General features: G+C 38.7%; 1 protein-coding gene across 6 annotated transcripts; it reads left to right on the top strand.

Moving 5' to 3' along the window:
• Positions 1-21: 21 nt before the first annotated feature.
• nek5 (NIMA related kinase 5) lies at positions 22-17,598 on the top strand. 6 transcript variants are annotated; one of them, XM_032567618.1, is made up of 24 exons: positions 22-144; positions 753-889; positions 1,943-2,039; positions 2,237-2,334; positions 2,792-2,875; positions 3,950-4,020; positions 4,455-4,541; positions 6,426-6,480; positions 6,786-6,899; positions 8,435-8,521; positions 9,365-9,464; positions 10,670-10,779; positions 10,878-10,936; positions 11,877-12,077; positions 12,356-12,434; positions 13,485-13,598; positions 13,705-13,785; positions 14,450-14,545; positions 15,410-15,481; positions 15,684-15,755; positions 15,826-16,000; positions 16,087-16,173; positions 16,262-16,376; positions 16,874-17,598. In XM_032567618.1, the coding sequence occupies exons 2-24, from the start codon at positions 767-769 to the stop codon at positions 17,091-17,093; spliced, it is 2,397 nt and encodes a 798-aa protein (XP_032423509.1). In that variant the 5' UTR covers positions 22-144; positions 753-766; the 3' UTR covers positions 17,094-17,598. The 6 variants fall into 6 exon arrangements, with proteins under 6 accessions (XP_032423509.1, XP_032423510.1, XP_032423508.1 ...); XM_032567619.1 differs by having other exon boundaries at positions 762-889; positions 16,090-16,173; XM_032567617.1 differs by having other exon boundaries at positions 23-144; positions 762-889.
• Positions 17,599-18,396: the final 798 nt, after the last annotated feature.

Genomic DNA, 18,396 nt, shown 5'->3' on the forward strand with positions numbered 1-18,396 from the left:
CCGTACTGTATTTTTATTTATTTATTTATTTTTGTCGAAAGACGGACATTACTGTGACGTCTCGCGACTTTTCAACTTGTCATTGCTGCTTTTTTTCCTCTCTCTGCTATGTTAACTTTACTGCATCGGTGAAGTTCCATACCCGTAAGTAAACTTCTTTATTTAAAACCATTAAAAAGGAAGCTCTACGAGGAAAGTGTAGCCAACTTGCTAACTGTGTTGCCGTATCCATGGTAACGGACATGTTGAATTGAATAGTGTGACACACACACACATGTATACATATATAGCGCCACAGTTGTCTTCATGATATCCTGCCGGCCTTCTTTTTACTTTTCATGTGATACAAGACAGCAGCGTGTTTCACCCAGTTGTGACCTTAAAATAAAGACATTAACGGGTGTGCCTCTTTAATTAACGCAAATTTGTTTGTTAACCAATCAGAAGTTTCCGAAGCCGTGACATCAACATCCGGGCTTTCGCTCGTTCATTGTCTATGTAAGCTTCTGATATTGAAGACGACCGTAAATAAGTATTTGATGTGTTATTTCTATCAATATCGTGGGATTTAGCAGATAGAAATAATTTCGGTTGGGTTCTGGGTCGGTATTTTGCACAGTCGGTATTTTTACTGACCCAGAACCAAGAGAAAGTGTGGTCTGAAAATGTGAAAACGCCGCAGCTAGCGGCGTGCAGCTTGTTTCAGGCACAGCTAACACCCCGCTGATAATGCCGTGTTGTGTGCGTGGCAGCGTTTCCAGGTGTTATGAATGACTATGAGGTTGTCCGGCAGATCGGAGAAGGTGCGTTTGGGACAGCCTTACTCGTCAGGGACAAACGGGGAGATGGAGGCCGGAGCTGCGTGGTGAAGCAGATCGGTCTCGGGAAGGTACAGGAACAACAGCGAACCCGCCTGCAGACCAGTCTGTCTGAAGGGAACAACAATTTTATAACATCCAAAAACATAAGAGAGATCAAAATTACTGAACGAATTCTAATATCTGCTTTAAAAATTAACAGACGTTTCTCACAGATTTTACAATAACATAACATTTCTTACCAAATATCACTAATTTTATCAATATAATCAGGAATATTTTGTTTTCCTGATTGTCTTTGGAGTTTGAAGTAAAACGAGTATTTATTTCAGATGTATTAAAGGGACAGTATTAGGTTTCCATCATAGTAGAAGGTTATTCCCTCATCAAAAACATACCCGGAGTGTTGCTTTAATTCTTTCGCGAATGTTTGAGAAGTTCTTTAATCTCCCGTGGCAACCATGCAGCTGGGAAAAATGTGTGGGTGGACCTAGCCCCGCCTTCGAGATGCAGCTCCTCCTCGCACCTGCAGTTTCCAAGCTAGCGAGCTTCCTCCTCACAAAGCAGACCTTCTCACTCAGCTCCTTCAGACTAGCCAGCAGCAATTAGCAAACACCCAGTGGAACTGTGAATCTGCTGAGCTCATTGTAGGAGCTACTTCTCAGTGGAGCACTGGTAAAAACGTTGTTAAAGGGATCATTGAGTAGCCCTGAAGGCAGAGTTACAAAAAGAGCAGGAGTTTTTAAAGAGACAGAGGCCCAATTTCAAGGCATTAAATTACAAAGTCAAATTTCTTTTAAGTCATATTTGATATTTAGTTTTATAACAGCTGGTATTAACAGCTACTTGATTATGCCATAAAATAGCACTATATGCCTGCAAAGCACATAACACTGTCCCTTTATACACATTAAAATGTGCAGAAAGTTTTTACGTTCTTGGAGCAGAATAGAAAAGTTACAAAATAGGAAGAGATTTTTTATCCTCTAAACCTATGAAATATGTTGGAATCTAAAAAGACGAAAAGTCTCTACAATATAATAAAATCCAACCAATTTAAAAAAATCTCTCTTCATTCACTTTTAGGGCTGTCTCATTGACTACTATGTGTGTTTATTGTCCAGATGTCAGCGAAGGAGAAAGAAGCCTCTAAGAAAGAAGTGACTCTCCTGTCACAGATGAAACACCCAAACATTGTTTCGTTCATCACTACATTTCAAGGTGGGAGCAGATCTTCCTTCCAGAGCATTTTATAGGCCCACTGATCCACAATTCAGCCACACATTTATTGTACGCCTAGTAGATTTAGGTGTAACGTAACATTTATACTTCCGTCCCATTGTTTTACTATCTTTTTTGAGACGGCCGTCTCATTTCCTGTCAGAAACGAACCACTTGGAAACCTTTTCTGTGTGCAGAGAAGGGCAGCCTGTACATAGTGATGGAGTACTGCGATGGAGGAGATCTGCTGAAGAAGATCAGCATGCAGAGAGGAATTCCCTTCTCTGAGGCGCAGGTACCGGCTAACCTGAACCCCAGCTGGAATCTGAAATATCAATCAATCAATCAATCAATCAAATTGTGTTTGTGTAGCACATTTCAGCAGCAAGGCATTTCAAAGTGCTTTACATCATATCAAACACAGAAACACAATGCAACATAGAATCAATAATCAAAATACAGCATTAAGTCAAGTTCCATCATTAAATTTGTAATTGATTACGTTTCAAATACAATCCTAACCAGGTGGGTTTTTAGTCGAGATTTAAAGGAAGTCAGTGTTTCAGCTGTTTTACAGTTTTCTGGAAGTTTGTTCCCAATTTGTGGTGCATAGATGCTGAAAGCTGCTTCTCCTCGTTTGACCTGAGAGGTTCTGGAAAGTTGATACAACAACAAATATGAGCCTGAATGTTACCAAAGGCTGGGCTCCCTGTCAGACAGAGAAGAAAAAAAGTGAACTTTGTGTTTGTCAGATTGTGGACTGGTTCACCCAGATCTGCCTGGGCCTCAAGCACATCCACGACCGGAAGATTCTTCACAGAGACATCAAATCTCAGGTAAAACACGCCTAAAAGGAAGACTAAAAATAAAACTAAAGATTACTGAAACACTTTTATTTTTTAAACCTTGCATAACTCTTTTTATATCAGACAAGCAAACAGGTTTTAGCTTTGTAGGGATATTTCTCTGTGTGAATCTAATGAACTTACGATGAGATAAACACGTTTTTATCGTCTATTTGAACTGCATCGCTCACAGTAAGGTCAATAAAACGTTCAAATGAAAGTTTATTTATATAATTAGAAAAAGGTTGATTTCAGCACGACACAACTACAACAATTTTTCATTATTTACAAAGTTTCATTGAAGTTCCACTGTGGATTTTAAACTGTTTGGACTCAGCTTCGCCTTTACTCACACGAGGACAATTTGTTTTTCCCAGTGACTAAAACTGATTTAGGATCGTTTTTGGAAACGAGGGGAAATGTCTGATGTTATAGGAAAAACTCGGGGGGGGAGAAAAAACAGATTTTGTTTTTGTGGCGCTTTCGAAAAGATAATTTGTGCCGTATTTGTTGCTTTGTGTCTATAAACATTGTCAGCATCTTGTCTCTGGGGTTAAGCTCATTAATTAACAAACATTATCATTACAGAGCTCTTTAATTGTAGCCGTCAGTCAGTCAGTCCTGCTCTCTCTGTGCCAGCTCCTAGAATAACTCAGCAAGATGACAACACACTGCATTTCTGTTCACGGCCATCTCTCTGTTTCATCAGTCATATCAGTTTACACACACACACACACCCACCCACGCACACACACGTTTGCGCAGCTATCTTTGCGGGGACTTTCCATTGACTTCCATTCATTTCTACAACCTAAACCTTACTCTTACGTTTACCTTACCCATTACATACATAACTCTAACCAAAACTCAATTCACACCTTAGTCCTAAATCTGACCCCTGACCCAAAAACAGCGTTTCCCCTTGTGGGGACCAGGCTTCGGTCCCCACAAGGAGCAGTGGGTCCCCTCAACGTAGTATATGTCAGGAAAACAGTCCCCACAAGGTATTAAAAACAAACGCACACACACACATCTGTTTTCATTCCTGCCCTCCCTCTTGCCTAGAATATCTTCCTAACCAGTGGAGGGATGAAAGTAAAGCTGGGGGACTTTGGTATCGCAAGAATTTTGAATAAGTAAGTCAAGTGTAATCTTCACACACACGTACACGTACACACACACACACGATGCAGCTGCCTGTCAGCGAGTCCACCGTAAGTCATGGAGGAGCTCCAAACAACTGATTAGCATTCCTCAAACTGTCAACTCGGACAAGTAAACACAAGAGTGTGGAAATGGTAGCCGGCTAGTAGCATTTGATTGCAACAGTCGATTCAATAGTAGGATAAAGTGTGCGATTATTGTCTGTACTGTACAGAAGGACAAGCCTCTTTATTTTTTGTGACTTTTATTACATAGAAAGACAAAAGGTCCAAAAATTCTTAAAGCTCATATTTTAAAACTAAACAGTCTTCCATTTTGAACATCATATCCAATTTGTCTCTGTATTGAGGCTTAACTGAGGGTGGGCTGATTGTTATTATTATTATTATTATTTTTTACCGTTTAGCACCCTGGAGATGGCCAGGACTTGTGTCGGGACGCCATACTACCTCTCACCAGAGATCTGCGAGAGTCGGCCCTACAACAACAAAACGTATGTACAAAACTGACTACAGGACGAGTTCAGCCTTTTATCTGGAGGTCCTGGTGGAGAGTGTGGAGCCAGCAGCCCAGAAACCGTTCCAACCTGACAGTGATCTAAGATACAGAAACTGAAAGTGGTCGACTGTCTCGGTCTCTTCACCTTAATGTCACTGAGGTTCTCTGAGTTTTTTCTTACGCTGTAACTTTGCCCTCACTGTACCGTCTGCCATTCTCACTTTCTGTTTTTGCCTTTGAGTGGATCTGCGTGCTGCGGCCTGCCTTTCACTCTGCTGCTGGTTCAAGGGAATTTACCGACTGAGGGCCAACAAATGTCGTTCCTGTTCTAAGCTGATTTTCAGCACAATAGTATTAATGATTGATGAAAAACAATATATTCTCAGTCACATTCGCATCACTGTTTAATATGAAAGCCAACACACCAGGAACACGTCTGTGGGGTTTTACATTTATATTCAGGGTGTTTTCTTTTAAACTTTCTGTACCACTATTATTATACTTGTTAATGACATCAACTTCACAGAAAGTTTTCTGTTTTGTCGGAACCTGTGGGCTGGTTTTCAGTAGTTCGCTCATTTCGGGGAAAACGGCTGATGCATCACCAAGCGCTACGTTTGCATTGAATTAGCCGTGAAGTAAAATTCCTCACGATGAGGGCGGAGTTGTTTGAAATCAGTCCAAAATTTCTGCTCCCTTGTGATGACTACAGCAGAATTGGACGCCACATGGGTGGAGTTTAGAGAACAGATGAGTTCTGGGCCTGACTGAGTGTGTCGGTCGTCATGTCTGTCTCTGTTGGACGATCATGTGTGAGCGCAATAATAAACCCCGGTTGTGTAATCGTGTTATTATGACCTAGTAGAGCTGCAATCCACCCAGAGGGGGTTTCATTCTGACAGCGTGTGCAGACACAAACATCGACCCAACAGCCCTGAAGAGGGAGCATGGGGACCAGTAAGACGTAGTGTTTATCAGGATTATAGCAGCAGTCTGATGTTGCGAGAAAATAAAGAAAAAAAAAAACCCCATAGAAGCAAGTTTTGGTATCTGAATATACTACAATTCAACGCATTGTACAGTCGGACAAAAACCAAGCTGCTCACACCAGGACAGGATAAGGTTCCACATTATCTTCCCACTATAGAGGAACACACTTTATGTCTGTTCATATCCATGTTGTCTCATCTAAACATCTCAAACTGGGATAAACTGAATATCTTCAGCCTACATCTATTCAGTCTATAAACTTATAAATTATTTCTATTTGACCTTGTTTTGAAGTCGGAGAGTTGATTGACTGTAACCGTTACAGTGTAACGGTTATTATTATTTTTGGTTTGTGTGTTTTAAATCAAATAATCTGTCTGTCTGTCTGTCTGTCTGTCTGTCTGTCTGTCTCTTATCTCATCTGCTCTTTTCTGTTCCCGTTTTGGTGAACCTGAGGTCAAACTGACTTCCTCTTCTTTCTACCCAAGACATTTTGAGGAGGATATAATTCTGATTTTCTTGAACTGCTTTCCTTCATCCTCTTCTTAAAACGTCAAAGTACAAAGTGAAGATTTGTCGTATACGTGACTCTGAGCCAGATACAAATACCTGAAGACAGTTTCTTTTCTCTGTTGGCTGCCTAATGTCATTGCATTTAACTCTGTTTTTCTCCTCCAGGTTTATGACTTTAGCTGAAGGGTGTGAGGTGATGATAAACTGCATGCTTTTCCAACAGGTGGCATGTCACAATATGTAAGATGTACTCAGTGGGACGCTAACAGGGAGGATGTTTGTTTGTGAAATGGTGTAATTAAAACCAGGGAGAGTTTCTGTAAAATCGATTCAGGTTGACAAATATTTGCTTTTGTTTGTGTTTTTGCTCCTGCAGAGACATCTGGTCGCTGGGTTGTGTCCTGTATGAACTCTGCAGCCTGAGGCATCCAGTGAGCTCTGCCACACCGGCAAACGCTTCACCCTCACCGCTTCATAAACGCTAAGCTAACGCTACCATCATCCATCTATTAAATTACAAAGTCAACTTTCTTTTAAGTCATATTTGATACATGTAGCATTTTTCTTAACAACTCAACGTAACATGGTTACTTGACTGACTTAAAATTACAGTATGTGGACTGGAACAAACATAATACTGCCCCTTTAAAAAATGTATTTGCTGTTGTTAAATTAATTGAATGTTCGCTTCTTTTTGTTCCAGTCTGACTTACTAATTGTGGGTCTCCACTAACAGTTTGAGGGCAACAGCCTGAGGCAGCTGGTCAGCAAAATCTGCAGAGGCCACTACGCGCCTGTCCCCGGTCGCTACTCCCACGACCTTCGTCTGCTGGTCACCCAGCTCTTCAAGGTCGGACACACTCTTGTCTCTTTTTGTTGCAGCGTTTACGTAACACGACAAGAACAAGTGAAGTTACACAGCAGGTACAAACAGGAACGAGCTCATGTCACTGAAAATGACTCATCATACAGAAGTGATAGTTTAGTCAGTAGTAAAAAGTATTTGCTACATTTTATTTATTTATTTTTTTGCTTTAGTAATGCACTTGTTTATATAATTCCCTTTGACAGTTGTTGGTTAACTCTTTCACAACATTTTTAGAAGATAAGAACATTTCAGAACTTCAGCTTATTTTAACATTAAGCCTACAAGACACCAGAACTTTAGTTGCGAGAAAGCTTTAACAATAACGTTTTTGTTTTCTGTTCGAGATTTTTGAGTTTTCACAGTTTTCCCTCTTTCTTTTTCTAACTTAACGGAGGCGTCCCCATTTGGACCCGACATTCCTAAAGAATTTATAAAAAGTGAGAATTTCACAGAGACTGTGGAGCCGATTTTATGACTTGAATAAAAGCCAGCACAATTTGCGGTACAATTCAGGGATCAAAGAACCGGTATTATGGGATTATAGTTGTTCTCTCCTTTGGCAGCAGCAGATCAGATGAAGTTATAATCACTAGGTGTAAATGACAGAATGTCGTAAACTGTTTAAGCAGCTGTTCATTATCCTGAGCTTCTTGTGATTCTCTAGAGTCTCTATTGTCCTCTCGAGACACCACTGTTAGAAATACACAGTTCTTGGTATCTCTAAAAAAAAATCATGTTTGTCATTGTACTGTAAAACCGCTGCATTAAAAATAACCCAATTTGGGTTATTTTGATAACTTTTTGCGTTACGTATTGACCAATCCAGGTCTGGATTGACTCAACATATCACAGTTGAGTTGTGGGTCTAATCTGGCATGGAGAATTAGATTTTAATCCTAAAATGTGGATCAAAAGGACTTAGTGTCAAATATTAAGGCTACCAATGAGAATAAACCTTAACCTGGATTATTAAATTATGAGTATTTGCCTACAAATAAATGATTTTTATTGATCCATTCTCTATATTTGTTTATTCTTGTAGGTCATGGGAAGGAATGCTAACACCAGCAACAACCAGCAGATTAGAGGATTTTGATTTTGTGTAAAAACTAATCTGGTTCAACAAAAAAAGACAAAAACCCTCTAAAGATTGATATTGTGAAAATATGTATAAAATGTATAAAATATCAACTTTTTGACCAGTCCTTTGGTCAAAGTGTGATTCTTGACTATAGCTAGTACTAGCTTGCTATGCTAACCAATAACAACTAAACAGCTAATGTTAGCTTTATAGAATGACCTGCTATATATTAGCTAAGGTATTATTAAACACAATCATTTTGATCGTCTTATGATTTATTATTTCATTCTTCGTTAAGAGGTTCTGATGAGGTCGTTGTCTCTTCTCTTGCACAATAAACTGACTCTAATTTAATAGTTAAGTGAACTAGACATTGTGGGACATATTTGAAAATATATCATATTTGTAAAACACATTGTTTTGTTTTTTTTTCCAGGTCAACCCTCGAGACCGTCCCTCAGTGAGCTCGGTCCTCCGACGTCCATTTTTAGAAAAACACGTCAGTAAACACGTCAACGCTCAGGTAACGGGTCAGTTTGATTACTGGGTCAGCTGTTTAAACATTCATATTAGCGATAGGATGTACATGATAAATGGTAGCTTTGCTTAAAAAAAGTATACAAATAAGGGTCAAAAATAAAATTCTTTAAAAAGGTAATTTAAATAAAAACATAAATGGATTATATCTGTTTTTTAATACTTAGAGCGCCAGTACAAAGCAGAACTTTACTTAATTTTATGTGATAGACCAATATCAGCTCAAAGTTGTCCATAATTGTGAAGTAGAAGAAGAAACAAACATGGTTTTTAATTTTTTTTTTTTTTTAAATCAAAATCTGTAAAGTATATTCATGTCCACTGATACTTTGTAGAGTCACTTTAGGTTGCAGCTACAGCAGCAAGACTCTACCAACTTTCCACCTCTACAGACTGATATTTTTTATTTTCTCCCCATTTTTTCCTAAACCAAGCTGCAGCTCGGTCAGATGGGATGGAGAGCGTCTGTGTACATCACTTATCAAGAGTTGCCACAGATTGTCAATTGGATTTTATTGTCACATGATGGGTTAAACAGATCTTCATGAGGTGTCTAAAGCTTAGGATGTTGTTTTATATCCTAATTCTGCTTTAAACGTCTGCAAAATGTCAACTGACGTGTCTGCTGCATTCCTTGGTGTTTGTTTTCTGATTTTCTATAAAAGAAAAAAAGCTCTAATGCCTCTACAGAACGTACCAAAGAGTTAAGAGACTGTTTTGCTTCTCATAAAACCTGTCAAATTCTTATTGGCTTTCATAAGCAGTGATGAGGTAAAATATGAGCTATCGGTGTCAAGGCATGTGTGCTTGTGGTTTTCGGTGTTTGCAGACGATGCAGGGGGAGTTAAACCACGCAGCTTCCCATCGAAACGGAGCAGCAGCTGCATCAGACGCTGCTAAAATAAGAACAGGAGCATCGAAACCGGCAGGTAACGCAGCACAAAGCACCAAGTGAGAACTCATCAACTGTGTGTGTGTTTTTGTTTTTTTTTAAATAAGAGTTCATTGACCTCTGGTATTGTCAGTGTTACTCTCCTAGACGGCTCTGGGACGGATTTGGCAGCAATGGACCATTTAGAAAACATTCAGGCCACATTTAAAATGAAATCCACTGTTAATGATACAGTAAGACTTTTAGTACCGCAAGAGAAGATGAAAAACCTAACAGTGCACTGCAAAAACACAAAATCTTACCAAGAAATTTTCCAAACTAATTTTTTCCTTTTAAAAAAAAAACTTGGAGAGATATTTGTGATTATCCTCAAAATTAGATTTTTTTTTTTTTTTCCTAGCAATTTTTTTTTTTGACTTTTGGAGCTCAGAAATGTGCTTGTTTTTCCTTGAAACTTTCTGAGATGAATCTCAAAATATCTGAGTTTTATGGTGGGAATTCACTCCTTTTCTTTCCATCTATCATGACCCCAACTGTCAGGTTTGACGCCTATTAAAGACAATTTGAACAAACACAGAAAAGACAAGAGAGTTAGATTCTTTTTGATCTCGCGAGGAGAAACGGACAGAGACGTGTTTACAGTCACAAATCTCCAACCGCTCTGAAAACACATTTGTCCGCTCCTCTCTTTTTATTACGTTCAGAGTCCCTATCACAGAGAACACTGCAACTCTAAAGGGTGGGGGCAAAACATTTCATCTCTTAGTTGCAGTGCTAATGACAATCACCAACTAAACACATGTTGTCTTGCATTAGATTATTCGGCTCCAGACACAGAGTAAAACAGAACAAGTCGTACATCTTCAAGGCGACGGTTTTACTGCGATCTAACAGCTCAAAGGAAGAAGAAGTTCTGCTGAGTAATAAACCCTGTGAGCCCAATTCTCACTGCTTCTCTTCAGGGAGGCCCTCTTGTAAAAAGGAAACAAAGTAAATCAAACAACACAGAAACATTCTTTATGCTGAAGGGAAAGAAAACAATAAAGGCATAAAAGACAGAACATCATATAAGCAACACTATTGTTATGAATGAAACAACAAATATTTGATAATATATATATACATTTCACCTAACACTAACACACTGCGATGGAAAACTCGATAGGTTTTATTTTTAAACACTTTCCTCCGACAAACGGTAGACATGAAAACGAAGCCGTTTTCTTCTCCGCTGTTGTCCAGAGAAGATGCAGAAGGCGAGAGCAGCAGAGAGGCCGGGGGCAGCAGGCGGGAAACCCGCCGCCAAACCGGACCACAGAGCGCCGTTCAGAGTGGTCGCCGCTCCCTACAAAGTAAGTCTGAAGCAGCATCACATGTTCTCTTTTTGACCCAGTATCTGGGTTTTTTTGCGTTTCTGTTGGTTTAACTTTGTATTTATGTGCTGCTGCAGCCTCTTCATCACAAAGCAGCCAAACCAGCCGCAGACGGAGCGTTTGCAGGGATTCAGAAGTGGGTAGTAAAAACCTCCTGCGTGTTTCCAATAACTGTAAAAATTTTAGCTTGTGGAAATAAATTTAGTTAATTTGGAAAAAACTCACATTTTTGAGTACAGTTTTTGTAATAGGACGATGTGGTTTTTCAGTCATATTGAAACAGATGTATTTCAATACATCTATTAGAAAATATTTTCTCAGTACCACTTGTAAGTGTTTACATCCGTGTCCACCATGATTTTTAATGACTTATCCTGTGGACAGGTTTATTCAGGTGCGACTTTAATCACATTTCTGATTTAACGGAAACACTGCAATGGCAAAATTGTCTTTTTTTTCAAGTGGAACATCAAAAACATTTGTAATAGAAACGCAGCTACTGATTAAACCTTGTCTCATACTTCTGTGTTAGCTGTGTAAAGTGTTAGTGAATGTTTATCGCCTAATAGTTTGGTCATGGTTAACCTCTAAGAAGTTTGAGAAACCAAAAGAATATTTTTATATACGATGGCAATATTAGGACCATAGAAAAACAAGGAGTACATATCTGCCAAAAACTCTGAAATTTTGAGTTTAATCTAAGAAATATATTAGGAAAATACTTAAAAAGTTGAAAACATTGTTACTTTTTGAAAATTTCTGAAAGTGGAAAAAAATTCTAGAAAATTTATCTAAAAATCTCTGAGCTTTTTCTAGCAAATTTGTACTTTTAAAACTCAAAGATTTTCAAGTTTTTTCTAGAAAATTTCTGATATCAATCTGAAAAAACATAGTTGTTGGAAATGTACTCCTCTTCTTTTATCTACCGTCACAGGCGTAACAGCGAAGGGCGTTATATTTTTAAAAAGTTGTCTTTGAAAAGTGGTAAAGATTAAAAAATTGCCCTGAGAAGAGAGCGGTTCATGTCACAATCCAGTCATTGTTTTAAACTTCTGAAATGAATGTTGTTCTTCTAGCTGCAGGTTGGATGGGAGGCAGGCTGACAGCCACTACCAGCACTATTACGCCCAACTGGATGTCATTCAGTGGAGGAATAAGGACATTCCTGCTGGTGTTGCTCCACCTTCAGCTCCTGATCCTGCGGTTCTGGAGCGAGTCACGGATGTGAACCTGCAGTACTGGGAACAAGAGGGTCCACTTGTGGAACCATACCAGCTGTGGGTGGCACAAACAAGCAGCACATTTCTATAAAACAGCAACAAAAATATGCAATCTTTTTTTTTTTTTTTTTTTACAACTTCCTGTTAAGAAACAGATTCATCTGAGGTGATATTTACATCAAATCTAGATTTGCTTAAATTAGCCACAATTTTATGTCTAGCACGAATAAATTGTTTCTAAACTTTTTCACTGCTTATGGAGAGTTTCAGTGAGATTTATCTTGTTCCCATTACCATGGTAACACGTGTTCACCATCACCTGTTGTGTCTGTCAGTGTGGCTGCAGCTCGTAACGAGTACCTGCAGAGGAAACACGAGGCCAACCAGTATAAACTGAGAGCGGAAAAACAGCTGGTAAGACCAAACTCCACACAGTCAGATTTTTTTTATCATTTATTTTAACGGATGGATTTAGAAGCAGACGTGGGCGTGGTTTAAAACGAAGACATATATCTGTATGCATAAATATGACAGTTGATGATGATGAGTAATGAATAAATGTTATCAGGAAGGGAATCTTTCAGATAAAGGACATTTGTAGTGTTTCATTACATGGTTTTCATAGTTCAAAACACATTTTACATGGAACCAAACATCAAGGAATAAAAGCCATTTTGTGAAATATCTAGAACTGTCACGACTACAAAGTATGTGTGTCACATTTGATGGATGTATAATGCATGTTTATTCTGATTAAAGGCTTAAAATGTACAGTGTGCTGCTACTTTAGGATAGATTAGATTACTTTTGCCATGACAAACATCCTCTAATTTTTATTTCTGTATTTTAATTAGTGCCTAAACATCTAGGGCAAAACATTCAGTTCTCTATATGCAGCCTATGACTGCCCCCAAGTGGTCAAATAATTATTAGCTGAAGTAATCTGGAAATGGGTCTCCATTTCAAGCGCTTGGTATGCCGATGTGAGTGAATCTTCAGTTCAGTTTGTGCAGTTTAAAATACTATAGTATGTGAACATTAGAAATTGTTCTGGGTATGAAAATGTTATTTGGCCACAGAAAGAGAAAAAACTAGAGTAGAACAGAATATTTGTTATTGTAGAAGTACATGGAAATCCTGCAAAACTGAACAAGAACTGAACTGTTTGGTTTGGTTGAGAACATGATTTTAACTGCGAAAGAGTTAGTACTGAAGAATCTAGACGTATAATAAGCTAATATACTGTCTATATTATATGTTATATTCATGTGAAAATAAATCTTACACAAGAACATCATTAAAATAAGTGCAACTCAAACTGGCATCATTAAATCAAAGTCTACAATCATAAGTAGAAAAGGGACAAATATTGTCAACTTCAAGCTTATTTAAATACTATTTACTCTATTTAAAGGACTTTTCTCAGTTGTTTTCTTGACTTGGTGACTTTTCTATTATCTCCAGGGTCTGCGGCCGTGCACAGCTGAGAGTAAAAGGAAGCCAGATGGCCAGGAGCAGGAAGTTGAACTACCTGACAACCAGCACTTTCCTCAAGACAGAAAATATGAGGGGCAGCAGGTGGGACACCGAACAAACACCCGCATTAACTGAAATGAATGTGTAAAATGATAGAAAATAAGTTCTACAAATATCTCAAATGAAATGTGTGTGTGTGTGTGTGTAGGAGTATCTGCGTCAGCTGGATCACATCAGGCAGCAGTATCATCAGGAGGTGAGACAGATGAGACAGAAAGCTGAATCAGAGGTATGCAAATTAGATTATATAATATATAATGCATTTATATAAAGAGTTTGTGTAATATGCACAGACATTCAATAACTTAATATGTTTTTGTAGGTATTAAACATGCTTTTTTTTTCATATTAAAAATATTTTTGTTGATCTTGCCGTGTTTTAACATAATCATACCAGTAATCAATGCGTTAAAGCGTCATTCTGAGTGGAATTAATCTGCATCATGATGACTCCCTTAATGATGGAGTCACTAAAATACATGAACTTTTCAACATATAAATGACGCATAAGAGTTGCAAATACTAGATGTAAGGCATATTTAAAAATACAGTAGCAGAAGATTCAAAGGGTTTTTCAGATGTCAGAATAAATCCAGATAGTTTTGCAAAAACTGCTTTGCTGAAACATAAATAAATATTTTTTGTTTGTGGCTCAAAAGGTAAATGATGTGAGCTTTTTCAGGCGTCTTTAACACCCGGTTCTTTCACACAGTCTCTGCTCAGCACATGAACCACAGGGGGGGAAGGTTTGGGTTTGGGTTTGGCTGCACGTTTGATGCAGCAGCTGTGTACGATGAAGCTGATGTGCATCCCAAAAGCTCACAAGGCACCTAAAGTTTTATCTGCAACAGAATTAACAGCAGCAGCTTTATACATGTGTTTGTACTCGTCAGCCACAAGATAAACAAAGAACCTTTGTGGTGGAAAAAGCGCGAGAGCCGGAGCCCGCCTCGGATACTGAAGAGCAGCAGAAAGAAACACCTGCTCAGGTACGAATAACCACAGGAAAACAGAAACACACTTCAGGAAAATAAACTTTGAGCCTTATCGTATGTGGTGTTGAAGTCAGTTTGATATTTACATGATTTGAGCTCAGAAATCAGAGTGCCAAACTTGTGCAGAATACTGTAAGGCTATTTATTATTTTGGGAAAGTGGGACAGTTAAAGCCAGACATTTTCAGACACTAAATAAAAAGACACACACATTTTTTTCCCCTCACTCTCTGAATCAGACCAGACTTTTCTTGTTTTAGCTTAGAGTTACCAAAATTATGTCTATTTGCGAAATGCTAGAAAACTTAGCGGGAATTTTCCTCAAATTCAAAAGTTTTCCTACATTTGTATCAGTATCTGATGTATGACTTAACTCAGCAGTTTGCACATAAAATCCCCCCCCAAAAAAACACACTGAAGTTTGTGGTTGGATTATCAGATGTAAAAAAAAAATAAAAGTTGACAGATTCGAAATGGTTTGAAAAAAAGAGAAAGCAGCTCCAATTTTAAAAAATTTAGTTAATTTGTTACATGTAGTCGAACTAAGTTAGCCAAACTTACTTTATTTATGTTTGTTTAGCATGACAACTTAATAAACTTAATGTATTTACTGGCATAAACTTAATTTGATTACTTTGATTAACTAACTTTTTCAAGCTGGCTCACCTGTCTTTCAGTGTATGTAATGTTTCTCCTGAGCTTTTAAACCTTTACAGCAACACTGTGATCGGATGTGTTGTATGTTTGGTGTTGGGATGATCATCTTCTGTTCTTTTGGTTTGAAGCTCAACTTGGTCAAATCCTACATATTTGTCGTTAAGTCACTCAGGTTACACAGAGTTTTTCCTTCCCGCTGCAGGACACGGACGCAGTTCTGAGGCAGATCAGAGAAGAAAACGAGGGAAATTCTCAGAAAAAGGCCAAAGATAAGGTGAGGTTCTGCCTGCCGAACCTAAAAAAAGACTTCATTTTGATTCAAATACTTGAACGCAACATGGAACGCCATCTGAAAAGCTCAGCTGGCGTATAAAAGGAATATTTCAAAGATTTTCAAAAGTCATTCCTTAAAAAAAAAAATGAAGTGAGACTGTTTGAAAATGATGAACAGCATTTAAATCTTTTGGTATCTGCAGAAGGGAATCATGTTTGAAATCCGGCTGGATGAAGAAGAAACGAAGGAGGAGAAGAAAAACGAAGAGAAGCAGGTAGAAGTATTGAAACAAAGTCATTTTCGCTACATGGCTTCAGTTTTCTTCTTCTCCTCTCACCAAACAGGAAGTGGACCCTCTCAATCGTACGCTAAGCTTCCAGGAAGGGGAGGCGCTAAAGCTCAAAGACTGGTCAAAGGAGAGAAAGGGGTGGAGCCAAAGGACCCCTCAGACTCTGCTGGACGCCCTGGCCAATATGGACGTCAACTCTGCTTGTAGCACAGCGGCTGAGCCTTTAGAAGGTGCAGCACGCACAACGACTGAAGTATCCCATGTATTTTTTAAAGCTCCACATATCTGACATGTCTCCCCCTGCTGGCAACTCCAGCAGGCCGCAGGCAGTGGACCAGCGGCCCCCCCAGCTCCCTGCTGAACGCTCTGGCTCAGGCTGAACTCACACCAAGTCTGGACACAGGTCAGGCCAAAACACCCAACAGGCAAGAAACCGAAGGCTAAAGAGATTCACTGAACGTGGAACGCTGAACTGTTTGTCCTCTATGAAGCGTTAGACGCTACGCAGGGAGAGGAGGAGAAGGGGAAACAAGGAGAAGAGGAAGAGGACTCGGACATAGAGATGGATGAAGAGCGTCTGGAGTCGAGGTCTGATGATGATGACACGTGAGTTCACGCTTTAACTTCACTCTGAACACAGTATGGTACAAACCAGATATTTAAAAAAAAAAGAGAGAAAACAAATACAAATTAAAGGTCACCTTAAGGCTAAACAATAAACATGTTTATTACATTTTTTGAAAAAAAAAAAACTATTATGAGATTTCAGTTCTGCCTATTTTGAGCTCCTGTCAGAATGAGCTGTTTTAGGGCTCTGTCACTTTAAATCCAAGTGAGCTGCTGCTGGCCACGCCCCCCAAATTCAACGTTTACGCTCGCTGCAAACAGATGCTCAATTATACAGCCGTACATCTTTGAAAAGAATTAGTAGAGCGTCGTGCACAATCAACAAAAATGGACACAGCATTTTCATAACTGCTGAGGTTAACATAGTTACCTGATGATGCTATAAAATTATACTATGGATCTGAAAAATGTATTCTGAATCTTTAAATATAACAAAGGGAAGGTAAATGTAGGAGTGATGTTGTGTTTTTCTTCAGGAATTTTGAGGAGTCGGAGGACGAGCTGAGAGACGCCGTGGCGGACTCCATGAGGAACCTTTACGTCATGGACGACTCGAGCTCTGGAGGAAACACGCCGGAGGAGGGTGAAGAAGCAGAGAGGAAGGACGGAGGAGCGGACAGCTCTTCAGGTCATCAGCAAGCCCAAGCAGAGATCAGCAGTTCAGGGTATGACGGTTCACCAAACGGATGTTTCTAGTAAATCTGAAGAGTCCCAGACAGACAGGAGCGCAGCTTTAGACAAGCATCAGGCTGGAATGATTCAGTGGTTTGTTAACAGATGGATTATTCTGAATGAACTGCCTTAAAATGTGTGAAAGAAGTGAAAGTGTTCACTCTGAATTTACATGACTCACGAAGCCTTATCTATGTATTCATGTGATACATCTGGACTAAAATAGTTGACAAACCTGATTTTAAGTGAGCAATAATATAAATGTAGTTTTAAGAATGTAAAAAATCTTTATTTACTAAAAAAAAAAAAACAAATAAAAAGAAATTTGTGGCCTACCTGTCATTTAGTTTTCCATCACCACCTCTGATACCAAACACAAAGGGAGACACTGAATGTAACCATGATTGTTATCAGTCACAGATTGTGAAATATATTTAATGTTCAGCACTTTTCAAGTTCATTTTGACTACTATTGTTTGAGAGAAAAGCACCTTTCAGTGGAATATATAATCAATTTTACAACTTTTCACTTGTGTCTGGACTTGTACCTCATACCTGTCGTATTCATTTCTATGTTCAAAGTTGAGGAATATGTTAAATTGTTTTTTTGTTATTCTAAGGCAACCAGCAGAACACAACAGTGGCAAAAGGAAAATATTCTCATTTAGGTACAAATGCTAACATTCTCCCCTCCTGACCAGTACTGTTCCTTTAATGCACACAGGCAGCAGCATTCCTCTTTCTTCCAGCTGTTACGTCTCTGTAGTACTGTTTCATGCCAAGTTGTGCAAAGGTTATGAAAAACCTATCGGCAGTGAATGGAAGCAGCCAAAAGTCTCACTTTTATTCACATAATCAGTTTGCATTTTACTTCTGATGGTTCAGTTGCTCTAAAGTAATCTAGCTATTTTTCCAAGAACATAACTTGTCACGCTAACTCTAAATGGCTAACTCTACACATGCAGTAATAGACCATTTGTTGTTTATTTTGCTCAGACACTAAGAAAAAAAACAAGGCAGTACTAAAGCTAATTACTAGGACGAAGTAATTAGCTTCAAATACTAAAGCTAATAATAGTAGCTTTAGTATTAGCTAAATACTAATTTAGCTAATAATTAGTATTTAGCTAATACTAATTAGCTAAATACTAATTTAGTATGATGCGAGAAGATCATTTCAGAGAGTAAACACCTGCTCTCTCTTTAATGGCATGACTGTTTACCGCCTGCTTGGCTTGGTTAAGGAAGATAAATCTGCCCTGTTCACCTGTTTATTTTCTGAAATCACTTTTCCTGTGTAGCAGGATCTGTGGTCAAAGTTAGAGTG

Source organism: Xiphophorus hellerii, chromosome 7 (assembly GCF_003331165.1).
Source record: "Xiphophorus hellerii strain 12219 chromosome 7, Xiphophorus_hellerii-4.1, whole genome shotgun sequence".
Taxonomy (NCBI): domain Eukaryota; kingdom Metazoa; phylum Chordata; class Actinopteri; order Cyprinodontiformes; family Poeciliidae; genus Xiphophorus; species Xiphophorus hellerii.